Genomic DNA, 16619 nt, shown 5'->3' with positions numbered 1-16619 from the left:
GCTCCAAGTGTTTTCTTTCTAGTTTCAATAGATAGTGCTCATGCGCATGGGTGTCTCTAATGTATGAACTCCTTGACTATAAATACAAACTTGACATTGTATGTAGATCTTTATGTGGAAACTAATATATTGATTTGTCACTAGATACAAATTTCTTATTTAAAAAGGTTGATCAATTGGTAAATGCTAATGATTCAATTTACTCGGTATACCACAACTAATCTTAACTCAAAATGAAAGGAAGATACAAGCAAAAGTAGGATTTTACTCAATGTCAGTGGTATATATAGCAAAATAGTTAAATTTTTCTTCGCCAAATATAAAAAGGGATAAAAGTCACCAAAAACACTAAATTATGTCAACCGTGACATATTTATCTCAAATTTTTTTATGACACCAGAAACTCCAAATTTGTATCTTTGTAACACATTTACCTTAAATTTGTATACCGTAAGACATTTAACCCAAAAAAAAAAAACCGTGACACCAAAAATCCTAAATTTGTATCCATATGAGACATTTGCCCATAGAAAAAAGTTTACGGTAAATGTGTCACGCATGATAAGTTTGGGATTTTCCATGTCACAAAAAGAGTTTTGGGTAAATGTGTCAAGTTTGAGATTTTTGGTATTATTAAAAAAAAGTTGGGAGTAAATGTGTCATAGTTGGTAAAGTTTTGAATTTTTTGTAGCTTTTTCCCAATATAAAGTTAAGAAATAGTACAACATGAGACTTTATACAGGCTCTGTCAATGCCTATTAAATATCAACCAATTTGATGTGAAATTCCAATGATTATCTTTTCAAAGTTATAACACTCAAGTGGTCTAAAAAAAATTAAGGTGCTTAATTAGGCGTCATACGAAAATTATGGTATTTGTAATGTTCTTATCCCTATATTTCTCCATTTTGGCATGTGGTAATACGCTTATTATCAATACTATTTCTGTCCTATTACTTAGCATTATCATAGCAGTTTCGAGCTTGAAAAAAAGAGGAACTCAGCTCGTGATTGCAATATCGATCAACAATTACATTAAAAATCAGATGTTTATTTTCCTTTTTGTGTGGACTACCTTGCATTTTCCTTTTCCTTTTTTTTTTTTTTTCATGGTTTGAATATTAAGCAGTGGTAAACATGTCAAAAAGTTTCCGTGATGCTAAGATTCAGTATCGTGATGGATGATTCTTTTGGATTAGTAAATCAAATTTTATTACAATAATAATCTCAAGTACAATGACACACTCTTAATTGAGTTCACCCTATACAAATCACTAACAAACTCGATTCTCAAGCCCACCCCGGCACACTTACTCACACGGCACTCGCACCACGTTCTCGCCACTGTCGTAATCTCCTTAGGTAGGAAGATTCTTCATAAGATAGGGCCAAATCTTGGAAGTGAACAGCTCTGGAAACTTAGCTCCTTAGCCTCATACTGCATGCTTTTTGCTAAGAGACGGACATTTATGACTGCATACTATGTGTTTCATCTTGAACATTTGATTCCTTGATGATTCATTTACCCTGCACGTGAAGATTGTTTAGAGTATTAGCATGATGATTTGGTAGAAAATGACCGTGAAAGGTACACCCTTTATGTAACTAAGTGGCTCTTTAATCTACATTTGGCTTGAGATGGGGATAAATGCATATCTACAAGAACATAATTGTAGACAATGACTAAGAATTCATGACGTGGAGCATGACATAGATGCAAATTGAGAGTTAAAGGTAAGAAAGTTTTACCTGATGATGAGAGAATTTCCATTCATTTACTGTGACAAACACTTTATCCGAACTGCTCCTCCCGAGTTTCTCTACAAAACCCTGCAACATACCGGTTAAAACAAATTCTTTCAGGCTTCGCAAATGCTCAAGTCCATCTAGACTATTCAATTGGATGCATCGCCTGATTTCTAGTTCTTGAAGGAGGGGCATAGCCCCCTCCTGCACGGTCCAGTGCTCAAGTTTGCCAAGCATCCAGAGTTTCAACATGCGTAGCTTAGGGAATCCGCCACTAACACATGTCATCTGAGGTCCCACATAGGAATTTGCAAATAGCCTAAGGAAGCTCAGATCGTGCAACTGGCCCAGCACTGGCATCGGATCTTCCTCCAGATTTAACATGGACAAAGTGAGTTTCCTGAGGCATGATGGGAGCACTCCCGAGAGCTGGTTGGCGGGGATGGGCAGCGAACCAAGCAAATACAAATTGCATAGGTTGCGATGCTGAGCCATGGATATCACCTCTAGATTTGATGGTTCACCAAACTTCTCTGTCGATCTCAGCTTCAAAGATTGAAGATTAGACAGCTGCTCGATCCACTTAGCTACTGCTTTCAAAGAGTTTCCGTGGCAGGTGAGCCCCAGTTTCTGGAGGTTCACTAATCGATCTAGTCTGTTGACCACGGCCTTTTTGTCACCTACATAGAGCCCCCTCAATGAAAGGAGGTTAGTCAGAGACCCCTTTGATGCCTTACGGGAAAATGCATCAATGCGTACCCCGTTCATGTATAAATGCCGGAGGTTCTTCGCCTTCCAAATGGAACTTGGGATAGTGGTGACATTAGTGTGCTTCAAATCCAGAGTTTCCAAGCATGGGAGATTGCCGATGGCAGACGGGATTGAATCCAGTACAGTTGACCTTAAGCTCAAGAACCGTAGAAGCAGCAGATTACACATCGACTTAGGAAGCATGGGCTTGTACACGCCTTCTAGGTCAAGAACCTTCAACAATCCAAAGCCTCCTTTGTTAATAACATTCTTGAGAAACATACCTATCTCTCTATTGGCCATGCCCCTTGATGCGGAGATGAAAGATACATAAGAGCGGAGCCTGTGATCATGGAAAGAATCCAGGGAGTTTTTTATTCTTGAATACTCCACGAGGCGCCGAATTTTATAGTTTTCAGGGGGTCTGCACATCCTAAAGCTTGAGTTCTCTCGAACGTGGAAAAGACCTGAATCCACCGATCTTGGAAAGAAAAATTCATGTATCACTCCCGGCATTCGACACATTTTTGGGCATCCATCTAATTTCCACTCCGTGACCTCGATCAAGTTTCTATTAACCAGTGTTTGGAAGTAAAACTCTGCGAGATCTTCGGGTTCCCACTTCTTTCTTTCTTTGCCCAGCAATCCATCGAGGAAACCCTCGGAAATCCATAACCACAATAACCTCCGCACGGATACCTCAGATGCTATTGGAAAGATACCCATATAAAGAAAGCACGCCCTCAATTCAGGAGGTAGTTCTTGGTAGCTCAAGGCCAAGATGTCCGGCAAGGATGATTCGTCTTCGCAAGAAGATGGGAATTTGTCTATTTTTCTGGACCATTCACTTGGTTCTGTGTTCAAAAGAATCCCCCCTAAAAGAAGAATTCCCAGAGGTGAACCATGACAGAGCTTTGCCATGATCTCGTCCTTGTGCTCAGTCAGGCCACCTTCCTGTTCCTTCATTTGCTTCAACAGCAATTCCCATCTGTTCTCGTTAGTTAACCTGCAGATATGCATCGGGAGGTTCCATGGATCGGCCAATTTCACCACTTTATCATCACGAGAAATGAGAATCACTCTGCTACCCTTTTTTGAGTCCGGAAATGGAATTGTCAACCTGTGCCAGGCCTCGGCATCCCAAACATTATCCAAAACAATCAAATACCTCCTATTAATCAGCTCCTTGAAAAGCATATCACTAAGAACATCATCATTCATGTGGTCCACATCATTCAACCTGTTTATGCTAACCTGTTCTATTATGCTCATAACAACATTCCTGTACACAAGTTCTCTGGGCACACAGACCCAAGCACAGCAACCGAAGTGCCTCTTCACATCCACCCTGTTATAAACACGTCTCACCATCGTGGTCTTACCTGAGCCTCCTGGTCCGACAACGGAAACGACTCTCAAAGCTTCTTCTTCTTGTGGGCCCATTAACTGATAGACCATCTGGGCCATGTCTGATACCCGACCAACGATGTTTGAGTCCTTGTCCAAAAGATGAGCAACCGAATCCCAGCGACGAAACCGCCCTGTATTCACTAAACAGCGATCCTTTTCTTGGGTCTTGCCAAGAACTCTGCTTTCTTGATTGTTCTTCTCAGAAGAATGAGAAGGCAAGGCCTTGAGATCGTTCAAGAACTTATTCAACCCTTTGCCCAAGTCCTTTTGGCTCCATAGAGGAGCCAAGTACTGGAACAAATGGTGTGTCTTCAGGAAGTCTTTGCGTCGCTGTTGCATTCTTTTCAGGAGGTACGTGTCGACGACGTCTTCGGCACTGTATATGAAGGGCAAGGCCATAGAGTTGGTGACGTCTGTGCCGTCGGAGGAGCTCAGCAGCTGTTGCAGAGCGACGATGGAGGAGTTGATCTTATGTTTGAGCCTCGGATAGATGATCGTTTCGTCATCTCGCAGATTTTGAAGCTTCTGCTTGAGCAGGAAAGCTGGAACTTCGGCAGCCATGGAGTCTCTCTGTGTTTTTGTGCGCGCGCGTGTGGGTGTGTGGGTTATGAGGCACGAGCAACGGGCAGATTATGTGTTCTTATTTCAATTGAATTAGTTTGGACTACAGATGTCCGTTTCTACCGTTCAAGGATCCAGGAAATTCGAGACGTACGTACGGGGAAATGTTTTTCATCGTGTATTAGGATACTTGGACTTTCAATATACTAATCAGGATAATCATAATTTATTTATAATTTATTTATAGGAATTAGATAATTAGCCTACGTAGAGAAAATATTATTTCCAAAAGGCATATCGAATAAAAGCATGTTAGTTAGCTACTGAGGTAGTCATCGGCTTCTCAAGAAAGATAATACATTGAACATTATTCTACTAAAAGGGTAAAAAAAATTTACACGAGATATTATTTTACCACCACACCTATAAACAGACAACGAAAGTCAAAATACACAAAATATTGTTTATTGAGTATTTTCTACTTGGAATGAGTTACTTAACTATATTTTTACAGTACCAATAAACAAAATCAAAGATTTTAGGCTAGTATCGAGCCTTAAAATCATTGCTCCCAACCGTTGATTGAAAAGCATGATATTTTCTACATAGAACTACCGAGCCTGATAGAGCTTGGATTGTGCTAGTTGTGAAGTTGGTGTCAAACTAACTTTTTTGAGTAAAAATCTTCTTAAATTAGTTATTCTTTTTTAAATTCTAATAAATAGGGGCTGCGACCAATATGAAAATTGCTTGCCTAGATTAGCCCACAAGTCTCATACGAGGAAACACTCAATCAAGTCTATTCCATAATTGTCATGTTTCGACACTAATTTCATTGGCCACATCGTCTAGTCAAGCCTTTTTTTTTTTTTTTTTTTTCACAAAGAAGGCTTTCTCTCAATGCCAGCCGCATAGGCCGTATTGCTTAGTATCTATCTTCCCAAGCCAACCGTTTAGACTGCTTAATGCTAAGATGCTAGCCATATAGGCAACATTGCTCAATTACTATTTCGCAGCCAGCTACATTGACTGATTGTTGTCTCTCCTCCAATTATCGACCTTGTGTGCATCATTTCGAGAAGCTAACGCCATAACTAGATACACCACTTTTAGACAAGGAAGATCTTGAAGATGCTGCCTGACACACCACCTCACCACTAGACTCGCCACTTTCAAATGAGGCAGATTTGGAAGACGCTACTTGACACATCGCCCCACCGCAAAATTACCAAGCCCGATGTCACGCGGCGTTCTTAAAGAAACAAGTTTTCATGGCATTGTTCAATATTGATTCAAACTTCACTTGACCTATTTGAAGTCACCTTGAGTTTAGGTGGATATTATATCAGAAACAATTATGATATTACCGTTGATTATCTATATTTTTCAAGATTGTACGTATATCTTCTTTGATTGTGCATGTATTAATTGATATATACTACCTTAGATAGTCGTTTTATAAGTCCTATAAATAGGCTAATGTAAATTTCATTATGATACATGGATTTATATACAGAAATTTCACACTATTCTCAACTTTTTGAATTATGTTATTGCTAAGAAATTAGTTTGACAAAGAGTCAAACAAGAACTGCTTCATGGTGCTTGCAAGAGATCTGGCGATTGTTTGGGGGGGTGAAAACAAGGGCAATTGCGAACGGATCGCATTTCAAGAGACAATGTATATCATCTTTTGAGACAACGTGCCATATGCCATCAATTATGTGTAAAGTTGGTAATAAGAATGCATTGAGAAAAAGGAAACAAAGCAAACGCAAAGATCATAGAAAATAATCATTTTCTCCCTATTTTTGTTATTCATTCTTTAGTGAGGATCACAATCTTTCCAATGAAGACCGATGCCCCATGTCCTTCAAGCATCTCTTTCAAAATTAAACGCAGATCATCATTATTGATTGTTTCTATTGTTTTTTTGTATATATGTTTTTAAGTAAAAAAATTTCATTTGGTTGAGCTTTCTTTCATTAGGTAATCTAAAGTTTCAATTTTGCAATAGAGAGTTATTATTCAAGAGAAATCCATAAGCAAAGAGGGATTTTATTAGAAAAATGATATGGAAATACATTTTTACCTCTGTGCATTGCATGTGCTAATGAAAAAATAATGAAGGGTTAACGGCTGTAAAAAAAATAAAAATAAAGAAAATTTGAGGAGAAAATGTGTAACAGTTTAATTGGGCAAACTTGTACTATTCCAAAATTCTGGGGATTGTTTTCTTCTCCTACAAAGAAAAGATGATAAGGACTTTCTATGAAAGCAGTGATAATCCGTGTACGACCTGTTCTAAAACCTGTACCTGTGCATTCTTTCCTTAGACTTCCATTTATAGACTATGTGCATAGTTGGCGTTGAAAGAGTTCTTCCAAGGAGAGTAATGATCATCACCACTTCCTAAAGTTGAGCACCTTATAGTGGAAATCAACAGATGTGACTCGGGAACTCTATTCAGATTCCCTTCCATATTGGGGAATGAAACGTGAAAATGGACCAAGCTTGAGACCGCCGGCATCTCTCGGTCCGTTAATCTTGCACTAGAAAAAGGAAGAATATAAAAAGCAAAAGTATGCGGTTCTCTCTCCACAGAAGTCATGCTCGCAATCAGGTGTCCTGTCCTCCGCCGGTGTGCTGGGTTCGAATTGGGATGACGTGGACCCCTGTCCGGACAGCTGTCAACTATTGAATAGTTTAAAATAGAAATAACGTGATACGCCTAACATCCATCATTTACGGCTAGGACTACTGGAGTATCTAATCCCATTCGCTCCTCTAGCTTTTATAGAGTATTTTCTCTTTAACATACTCATGGAATAAATTGTCCATATGCTTCAAACTCTACTTTTGGCTCTGTCGGAGTCCAATGGGTTGCACATGCATTGCACATTCGTCGTTGTTAATATACCCAACATAAAATTGAAATCAACCTACTGAAAAAATAGAAAAAGTTGGGGCGCAAACCCATGCGTAATAACTCATCACCCGTCGATCATCAGTAACTCGGCTCGTAATAGAAGAAGATATTAATAAACATGTATGTAATATAAGTTGGATGATGTGGCACAATAAAAGCTATTCAATCCAGCCCTACTTTTTAAATCAATAATCATTTTTTACTTCGCAAGGCGGGCGGTCTGTTGGGCCTGCTAGGTCCATTCGCGCCAAGGAGCGAAATAGATGGGCCTCGGAAAGCAATTCTCATCTCAGGCCCGGTCCACTCGCCTCCGCCCGCCCAGTCCGATTTAGTTTATAATGAAAATAGATTACTTTTTAAGCATGGTCACCCTGAAGGACACTTAGGTCGGGTACCACGCGTCTCACGCCTCTCCCGCCCTGTTTATCAATGGATTAAGACGCATCGAATGTCACGAGAAAACGCAATCTCATTTTCAATTTGCAAGGAATTCAACTTGATCACGACGTGTTGACTGTTGAGGCCCATTTCCTTTAAATCATAGAGTGAACATATGCTTGGAGCATATTTAAAGTCCAGCTGGGTGAACTGATCCCGGTGAGCACATTTCCTCTCTCTCTTTCTCTCTCTCCCCCTCTCCCTCTCTCGAACTAACTTCCAAATTTTCATCACCAACTCATCCCTCTCTTTCTCGGATAATCAGAAAACCACTCATAAATGAAGGAGCGTTCCTGGGGGAAATTTTGGAACTTCTGGGAGCTAAGAGCCATGGTGGTGCTCACACTGGCGGTCCAAATCTTACTCATCCTCTTCGGCCACAAGAGGAAGTCCAGCCACAATCTCATGCTCAGGATTGTCGTCTGGTCCTCGTACTTGACCTCGGACTCATTCACCACGGTAGCCCTCGGCGTCCTCTCCAACAAGCTCGCACAAGTGAGGGAGAAAACTGGCGGTCACCTCGACAGCAATGACCAGTTGCTCGCATTCTGGTCCCCCCTGCTTCTGCTTCTCTTGGGTGGCCCTGATACAATCACTTCCTATTCTCTGGAGGACAATGCACTCTGGCTCAGGCATTGCCTCAGCCTAGCGGTTCAAACATCAGCCACGGCATATATCATTTTCATTGCATGGACAAATACTTGTCTCTCATATCTCTCGTCGGTGATGGCATTGGTCGGGTTCATCAAGTACGGGGAGAGAGTGTGTGCTCTTTGGATGGCGAGCCATGACAAGCTCAAGCGGTCGATGCTCCCCCCGCCTGATCCAAGCCCAAATTACCCCCGCTTCATGGAGGAGTACACTTTGAAGCAGGACGAAGGTTATTATGTTGTGGCGGACAAGGTGATTGAGGACCAAGTGCCAGAGGGTGTTTGTAGTAGTGGTGACGATCCATCCTCCGTGATCGATTCTGAGGACATTGAGAAAGCCTATGGCCTGCTTCAGATGTTCAAGTGCCTCTTTGTTGAGTTGATACTCAGCCATGATGAGAAGAATACTAGCAAGTCCATATTCAAGGTGATAGATCGTGAAAAAGCTTTTAGGATTGTTGAAATCGAGCTCGGGTTCATCTACGATATGCTCCACACAAAGGCGATGGTGCTTTACACCAAGCGGGGACTCAGCCTCCGCTCGTTCACATTCTCGTCCACTCTATTGGTGCTGGTGCTCTTCTCTTTGGTGGAGAAGTCACCCCCGTGGTCCGATCTTTTCATCACTTACTTGTTGCTGGCTGTCATTGTTTTCTGCGAGACCTATTCAATTTTGATGCTGGTTTCCTCAGATTGGAGCGACGTTTGGTTGTGCAAGCGCAACAAGAGCAGTGCCTTGAGACGTGCTGTGAACTTCGTAAGATTGCCTAGACAACCTAGGTGGTCACATTCAATTGCCCAATTCAGCTTTCTCAGCTTTTGCACTACAGAGAGGCCTTTGGTTTGCCACAATATGCTTGAGTTCTTGAAGATCAATCAGGATCTAGAAAAGTATCACTACACCCTCCATGAAGACATGTCCGGCGAGATTCGGCAATGGATCTTCCATCATGTCAAGGAAGAACTTGCCAACGTGGAGGAGAAACACGACCCAGTTCCCATGAATATTGACAATTCTCTTGCTCAGCTAGTCGATAATTATCATGTCCCTAAAGCTGAGTGGGCCACTAAGGGGGATTTTGACCAGGTTGTCTTAATTTGGCACATCGGCACCGAACTATTGTACTACTCGGATCAAGAGAGAGAATCCGTTCTCCATGATATTTGGGTGAGCAAGCTTCTCTCCAGGTACATGTTTTATCTTCTGGTCGTGTACCCATTCATGCTACCCAGTGGAATCGGAGAAATAAGGCTCCGCGACACTTTTGCCGAGGCCTTTAAATTCTTCAAGGATCACCGAATACCCAACTCCAAATCAAATAGAGAGCCCTATCAGTGGATTAAAAATCTAGTGATCAGTAGAGGGAAGAGAAATGAAATGAACCCGTATCTTCAGGAAGCTTCCAAAATGCTGCTACGGGTGAGAACTGAGGTTCATCCGAATCAAGTGAAGGGCGGAAAGAGCAAGTCCGTGTTGTTCGACGGATGCAGGATCGTGGCGGCGTTCAAAGAGACGGAAGTACGAAAGAAATGGGAAACGATCGCGAAGTTCTGGACGAAGATATTGATGTACGCCGCGAGCCAATGCAGAGGGGATGGTCATGCCAGGCAGCTGAGGCGAGGGGGTGAGCTTTTGACTCATGTCTGGCTCATGATGGCTCACTTTGGCCTGACTGATCATTTCAAGATGACCCAAGGCCAGGCCATTGCTCAGCTCATTTTGAGATAGACCCTCATTCCGAGTAATGACAAATCCTTATTCGGGTTTGGTCCGTCTCGGTTGCCTTTAAATAGAGTCTTGCAGATAAAATAACACAGATGCGAGCTTATGTATATGCACTTTTATCGCGTATAGGTCAGGTGATCAGTCGATGTGAAATGCTATTTAGTGGCTGATGTGAGCCAATTTAGTTGCTGATCTAAGTTTTCAGAAAAGACTTAAGGCCATCATTATGCCTTCTTTCACTAATTTTGTCTCACGAGATAAAATCCTGAAAACGCGCCAAGAAGTTATGACTTTCATTTCCTCTTTGTTCCGCAACTAGACTAGTGACTTGGATTCGTCATCTTCTTACGTCTAAAATCCCATATAGAGAGGAATGGTGGGTCTTCTTATATTTTTATGAATAGTTTATGTTGAGATATGGTTCATACTCCCTATCGACAGAAAAACACGAAGGTCTCGCTCCCATGGGTCCAAGGGATCACGGAAGCTTAGGCCCATGAATAGCTACTATCTCTTTCTCTTGTAATTGAGGGTTGTAATAAAAAGGTGTCAAGTGCTAATTATAGTGGAACTGTTTGCTAGATATAGCCCTAATTTAAGAGTGAACTATGATAAAATCTTGTGCCTCACTTTCTTTTTCTCATTTTTATTCTATATTTCCTTGTGATTATGCGCCAAATCCTAATAGTTTGAGGGTTGCATATTAGTGAATCTTTCTTGAAGAATCAGCTGTGAGATTGATCAATAGAATAGACCATTAACGTGTGATTTGATGAAATTGATCAGTGGATTAGATCATTGATTATTTGTTTTGATATTAGTGATGAAAAGGATATTTCTACTGTGAGTACAATATGCCAAAGTAATATATAACTCATTTTGATCTTATGAGTTCTTTATATACAAGATTTTGTGTGAATTAGTTACATTTTTGTGTCTTAAACATACAAAGTAGATGTTTGTTTTGCTTAGAAAACATGTATTACTGACTGGGCTGTGGTTACTCATTTCATTTATCTTACTTACTTTTCAGGTTCTTCAACAAATTGTAAAAAGGATGAGAGCATTATCGTTATCAGGTTGGCATTTTGATAGTGAGAATTTTGGGTACAAGTTGTCTATGACTGTGATGAACTTCTAAGTTGTTTGTTGGAAATTTAGTATAGTAAGCTATGATGTTTTAATCAGATTAATTTTTATCAAATATATAGATGTATATATTTCGATATTAGATTAAGGGCAGAAGAACAGCTCAAGTGTCATAACTTGGCACGGGAGGACACTTAAGTGCCATAACTTCAAAATGGTACACTTGAGTGCCAGTTTCGAAGTTAAATGGAACACTTAAGTGCCACTCCGACGAGTTTGGTCCAAAACAGCGTCGTTTTGCACACTAACGTGGCGAGAAAATGCCAAAACGACGCCGTTTCGTGTCCGATGTGTAAATAATAATATAAAAATTAATTAAATTAAATTTAAACTTAATTTTATTTAAAATATTCAAAAAAAATTAAAAAATTAAGAAAATTTTAAAAATGGGGGTGTTAAAGGGGGCGACTAAGGGCTAAGCCCTCGCCGCTCTTTGCCTCCCCCCGCCGTCGGGAAGGGCCGGCGACGGAGGGCGGAGGGTCGGCCGAGGGTCGGCAACCCCGGCCGGCCGGGCGGTGAGGGCTGCAAGCCCTCACCAAATCGCGGCCCCTCGTCGTCGGTCGGCTAACCTCGCCGGCCCCTAGCTAGGGCCCAGCGACCCCGGCCGACCCTCTCCGCTCCATTGCCAGCCCTTCCTGGCAGCGAGGGGGAGGTGGCGAGGGCCCATGAGCCCTCGCCGGATGCAGGTGAGGGCCACGACCCTCGCCCCGGATCTGAGGGGAGGGCTTGCGTGGGGTGAGGGTCGCGGGCCCTCGCCGCCTCCCGCCGCCGCCGGAAAGGGTTGGCGACGGAGTGGGAGGGTCGGCCGGGGTCGTCGGGCCCTAGCTAGGGGCCGGCGAGGCCGGCGGACCGGTGGCCCTCGTCGCAATCGGCGAGGGCTCGCAACCACCCCCTTCGACCTCCCCCTCTTTTATAATTTTTTATAATTTTTTAAAATTTTTTTGAATATTTTAAAAAAATTAAGTTTAAATTAAATTAAATTAAATTTTATATTATTATTTACAAGTCAGACATGAAACGGCGTCGTTTTTGCATTTACTCGCCATGTCAGCGTGCAAAACGACGCCGTTTTGGACCAAAATCGTCGGAAAATTGCCACATAAGCCATTTGGCCAGATTTTCGCCGGAGTGGCACTTGTTCCATTTTACTCCAATATTGGCACTTAAGTATACAATTTCAAAGTTATGGAACTTAAGTGTCCCTCCGTGCCAAGTTATGGCACTCCATGTGTCCCAACCTTTTAGATTAAGTTATAAATATCTTTAAAGCTGCGTCTCTTGGGTGATGGATAGCCGTGTCATTGCCCTTGTTTTTGTTGAGTTAGAGGTGTAACAATGTGGGTATAAAAAAAATCAAAAGAATTGGCCAAAATAATATTTACCGAAACAAAGGTTTCACCATCGTTTGAAAATCGAATCATGATGATCGACACTGATCTAGTTAAGGACCAAGATGATGTCGAATCATTGCAAAAACAGCATTTAGATTCCAAGACCGTCCCTAAAATCAAAGCAAAAACTTGGATGGCCACCTCATTTGTATGTTTTAATTGGACTAATATGTATGTTTTTGAACCCAAGGAAAAAAAAAATCCTACAAATGTTCGATTCGAATGTCCATCGAGCTTTAATAATTTGGTACATTCGAATTTCGAAGTTCTCTCTAATTGCGAACGTGCTTCACGGGGAATTTCTAAGGTATATTAGCGTACTGTATCCTCACTTTTTTTACAATTTTCTTTTTGTGACCAAGGAACCGCTGGAGCTCCCTTTCGCTTATGCTAATTGGGGTCACATGACCCTCCGGTGCTCAGTAATATCATTGGATCTCACCGCAAACCGCTATTTAGATGTAAAATCTCGAGGAAAACTAGCCCAGCATCTCACCACCAAGACCTCCCACTTAAATCGCCATAGTAACACTGGGATTCGAACTCTGCAAGAGAACGAACACCAATGCGACTGCCCACAGGTGGGTTTTTTTAAAATTGTTCTTACACCTGATTTCTATGATTTGTCATAATATCATAGAGGAATTTTACAACGTTTTTTACTTGATTAAAATGACACGACATGTTGCCATGTTGTACCGTACACCTGAAAGATGGTGAAAGTACTTTGATTCATGGTGCCATGGTGCAATCTTCTATTCCATCCTTTTTTTCTTAATAAAGAAAAACAACTTCAATCTCACCTTGAGTCGTTGGGATATTTCTAACATTTCATGAAGTTATAATGCCAAAAACAATTCGATGGGGTTAATCCAGTTCTAAATTTTCGATTTTACAAATTTAGTCTTAAACATTTTGATCATTTATTAATTTTAACTGGAAAATCATTAATTTAAATGCTAGCTATCGTACGGGGCATGATCAATGCTAATTGTGGACAATTTTTGTATGTTTTATAATTTTCTAGAATTCTCTTTTTTCATTCCTTTTCTTTCTTTTTTTTTTTTTTTTTTTCTATTTCCTACATTGGTTTTTAGGGTTTGTGTGTAGTAATATTTTTGTTCCTAGGAATAATTTCTGTTTAGAATTTTTTTTTTCCATATATATTCCCTAGACAAGTTTATGAGCATTTGAAAATGTTTGATAACTGTCTAAAATTTCTACTCTCGGAACAGAAAGGCATTTGATACGACCCCAAATATTTCTTTGACTTAGAATATCTTTTAATTTATTAATAATTTCATTACTTTTTTCTTTTTCCTTTTATTTGTTCTTTTTCTTCTTTCTTCTTCCTCTAATCGGTCATTGGCCATGGCCGGCTAGACAAGAGCCGTAAGGTCGCTAGCCACCCGCAAGACTTGGCCTCGCCTAGTTGGGGGAGGTCACCTGGGCGAGGTGACCTCACCCAACCACCGGCGATGCTCGACCTCACCCAACTACTGCGAGGTTGGTGTTGCTTGGGCCATAGCAAGGCTCAAGGGGATCTCATCAGTGGCCAACGAGCTCGGGGCAACCTCACCGAGGGCTATCGAGGCTTCGGTGAGGTCACCAAGCCTCGTCTAGCCGATCACCGACTAGAGAAGAGAAAGAGAGAAAGAAAGAAAAGAAAAGAGAATAGATTTGTTTCTTGAGTTGCTCTCGGGAACAAAGAAACAATTTATTTTTGTTCATTGTTTCCGTTCCAAATCTATTTTCGGAAACAAAAAAATTACCAAACAAATTTCTATTCTATTTCTATTCCAAAGAACAAAAAGAAGAAGAAGAAGAAATAGAGAAACTAGACCATTACCAAACGTGTCCTAGGCCTCCACAATGGCTTATAGAGGTCATTAGCCATAAAAGAGTGGGTGACCCTCGCCTATGGCCAATAGAGGCATCGTCCAAGCCTACCATTCAACAAACAGAAATAAGGAAAAAAGAAAAAAAAAAAAGGAAAGAAAAGAATAAAAGAATAAAAAATAATATTCAGAAACTTGTTATAAATTTTGCAATATTTGTCCATATCAGCATCGGCCGTCTCGCGTAGGATAGCTAGTTGGACTCTTACATTGGTAATTTTCTTGCCAAAATTGGTTGGAATGACTATTGGTAAATTATCAAAAGATTTATAGCTAAATTGATTAAATTAAAAAGTTTATGACTAATTTGGTCACCGTATTATAGGTTTATGATTTTTTGAACAAAATTTTCACCAATTCAATATTAATATATGCTGCTGGTAACAAAAAAAAAAGTGACAAATAAGTTGCTAAACTAGTCATCCGCGAATAACTTTACCAATAAGTTTTGACAAATATTAACGTTTACTTACAGAATTATCAACCATTTTCACAATATGTCATCATTTCATTTTATGGTTTACGAACATTTGTCAAGATACCGACTATTTTAATCATTTGCTAACTTTTTATCTTGGTTTTAAAAAGTATCGGCATTTCTTAAACTATTTTAATAAGTTACAACCATTTAATTTTAAGTTTTTCAAATTATTTTGAAGTTACTTACTTTTATCAATAACTAATTTTAATTTGATTGATGTGCCGACATTTGTCACATTAAAATACCAACTAATTTTAGTCAATCACCAACTTTTTTTTTTTTACCTTAAAAAGTATCAAAATATCTTCATACTTCGAAGATTACCACCTACTTTAATGATTTACCCACATTTATTTTTGTATATTACGAACGCCCTTGAAGTTACTGATTTTTACCAATCATAATTTGATTGAAATACCAACAATTATCATAGTACAATATGCTAATGCTAGTATGAATACTTAGATGGGGGGTGAATAGGTGTTAAAGAAGTTTTTGCAAGACTTAACAACTTAATTCGACTTATATGAAAACAATATATTGAAGATATAAAAGACCGTAAACTGATATATAAGACTGCGAATTAAGTAAAGAGATTAGGGAAAGAGAATTGAAACACAAGGTTTATAGTGGTTTGGCTTAGACCAAGCCTACGTCCACTCTCCCACACTGACAGCCCACTGGCTGAATTCCACTAAGAATTAAAAGAGATTTTACAGTGTCACGTCCTTGATTCCACAATGTAAAGACTCTACTACACTTCCTCAAGATCTCACAAGTATTTGATCTCTTTTTTGAGTACAGTTTAAGCTCAACAAATTGTAACAGCAAAGAACTAAGAGTTTCAGACTTTGGAATTTTTCTTTCATGCATAACTTGAGCGTCCTCCTTATATACTTCTCAATGCCATCATAACCATTAGCACCTTCCAAAGAAGTTCTTCCAATCTACCCATTGGACAGAATCAATTAGGAAGATCTCGAGTTATTTAAGGAATGTGATGATAGTCCACCAATCATGCTCGCCTATACAATCAGGATCTAGGTTTCCATAAGTAGAACCTTCCAAGTATGAAACGGGATCCATGAATTATTGATTTCAATAAGAATAATTTATTTCAATAAGAATAATTGATCATGAGATGCTATCTCCAGCCGTGAGATCCCTTTCAACCGTACAAACCAAATCCTTAAAGATATACTTGCAACTAGATAAGTCTTCTTCATCGGATAAATCTTTTATTCGACGGTCTGGAAACTATTAGTGAGGGTAGACTTTAAATCTTGAATCTGGAGGTCTTCAGACTTTGACGATAGAGTCTGCAAGTTTTCAAACTAGACTGATGGAAACATTTTGTCAACTTCAAAGTAGATTAGAAAGTTTTCTCCAACACAATACATACACCAACAAATTTTGAGAGAGGATACATAACACATAGCATGAAACGTTGATGTATTCAAAAGATGAATTTATCATACATTAAATATGAT

General features: G+C 40.0%; 2 protein-coding genes across 2 annotated transcripts; one reads left to right on the top strand and one right to left on the bottom strand.

Annotated features, from left to right (window-relative positions):
- Positions 1 to 1232: 1232 nt before the first annotated feature.
- On the bottom strand, positions 1233 to 4499 carry LOC104449397 (disease resistance RPP8-like protein 3). Its single transcript, XM_010063535.3, has 2 exons — positions 1750 to 4499; positions 1233 to 1527 (listed from the first exon to the last, which is right to left on the bottom strand). The coding sequence occupies exons 1-2, from the start codon at positions 4465 to 4467 to the stop codon at positions 1519 to 1521; spliced, it is 2727 nt and encodes a 908-aa protein (XP_010061837.1). The 5' UTR covers positions 4468 to 4499; the 3' UTR covers positions 1233 to 1518.
- Positions 4500 to 8113: 3614 nt separating this feature from the next.
- Positions 8114 to 10213, top strand: LOC108960259. The gene has a single exon (XM_039314522.1). It carries the CDS (start codon positions 8114 to 8116, stop codon positions 10211 to 10213), a length of 2100 nt encoding a protein of 699 aa, XP_039170456.1.
- The last annotated feature ends 6406 nt before the right edge of the window (positions 10214 to 16619 follow it).

Source organism: Eucalyptus grandis, chromosome 6, assembly GCF_016545825.1.
Source record: "Eucalyptus grandis isolate ANBG69807.140 chromosome 6, ASM1654582v1, whole genome shotgun sequence".
In the NCBI taxonomy this organism is placed as follows: domain Eukaryota; kingdom Viridiplantae; phylum Streptophyta; class Magnoliopsida; order Myrtales; family Myrtaceae; genus Eucalyptus; species Eucalyptus grandis.
Note: the sequence above shows the minus strand (reverse complement) of the source record. Positions and strands in the feature narration are given on the sequence as shown.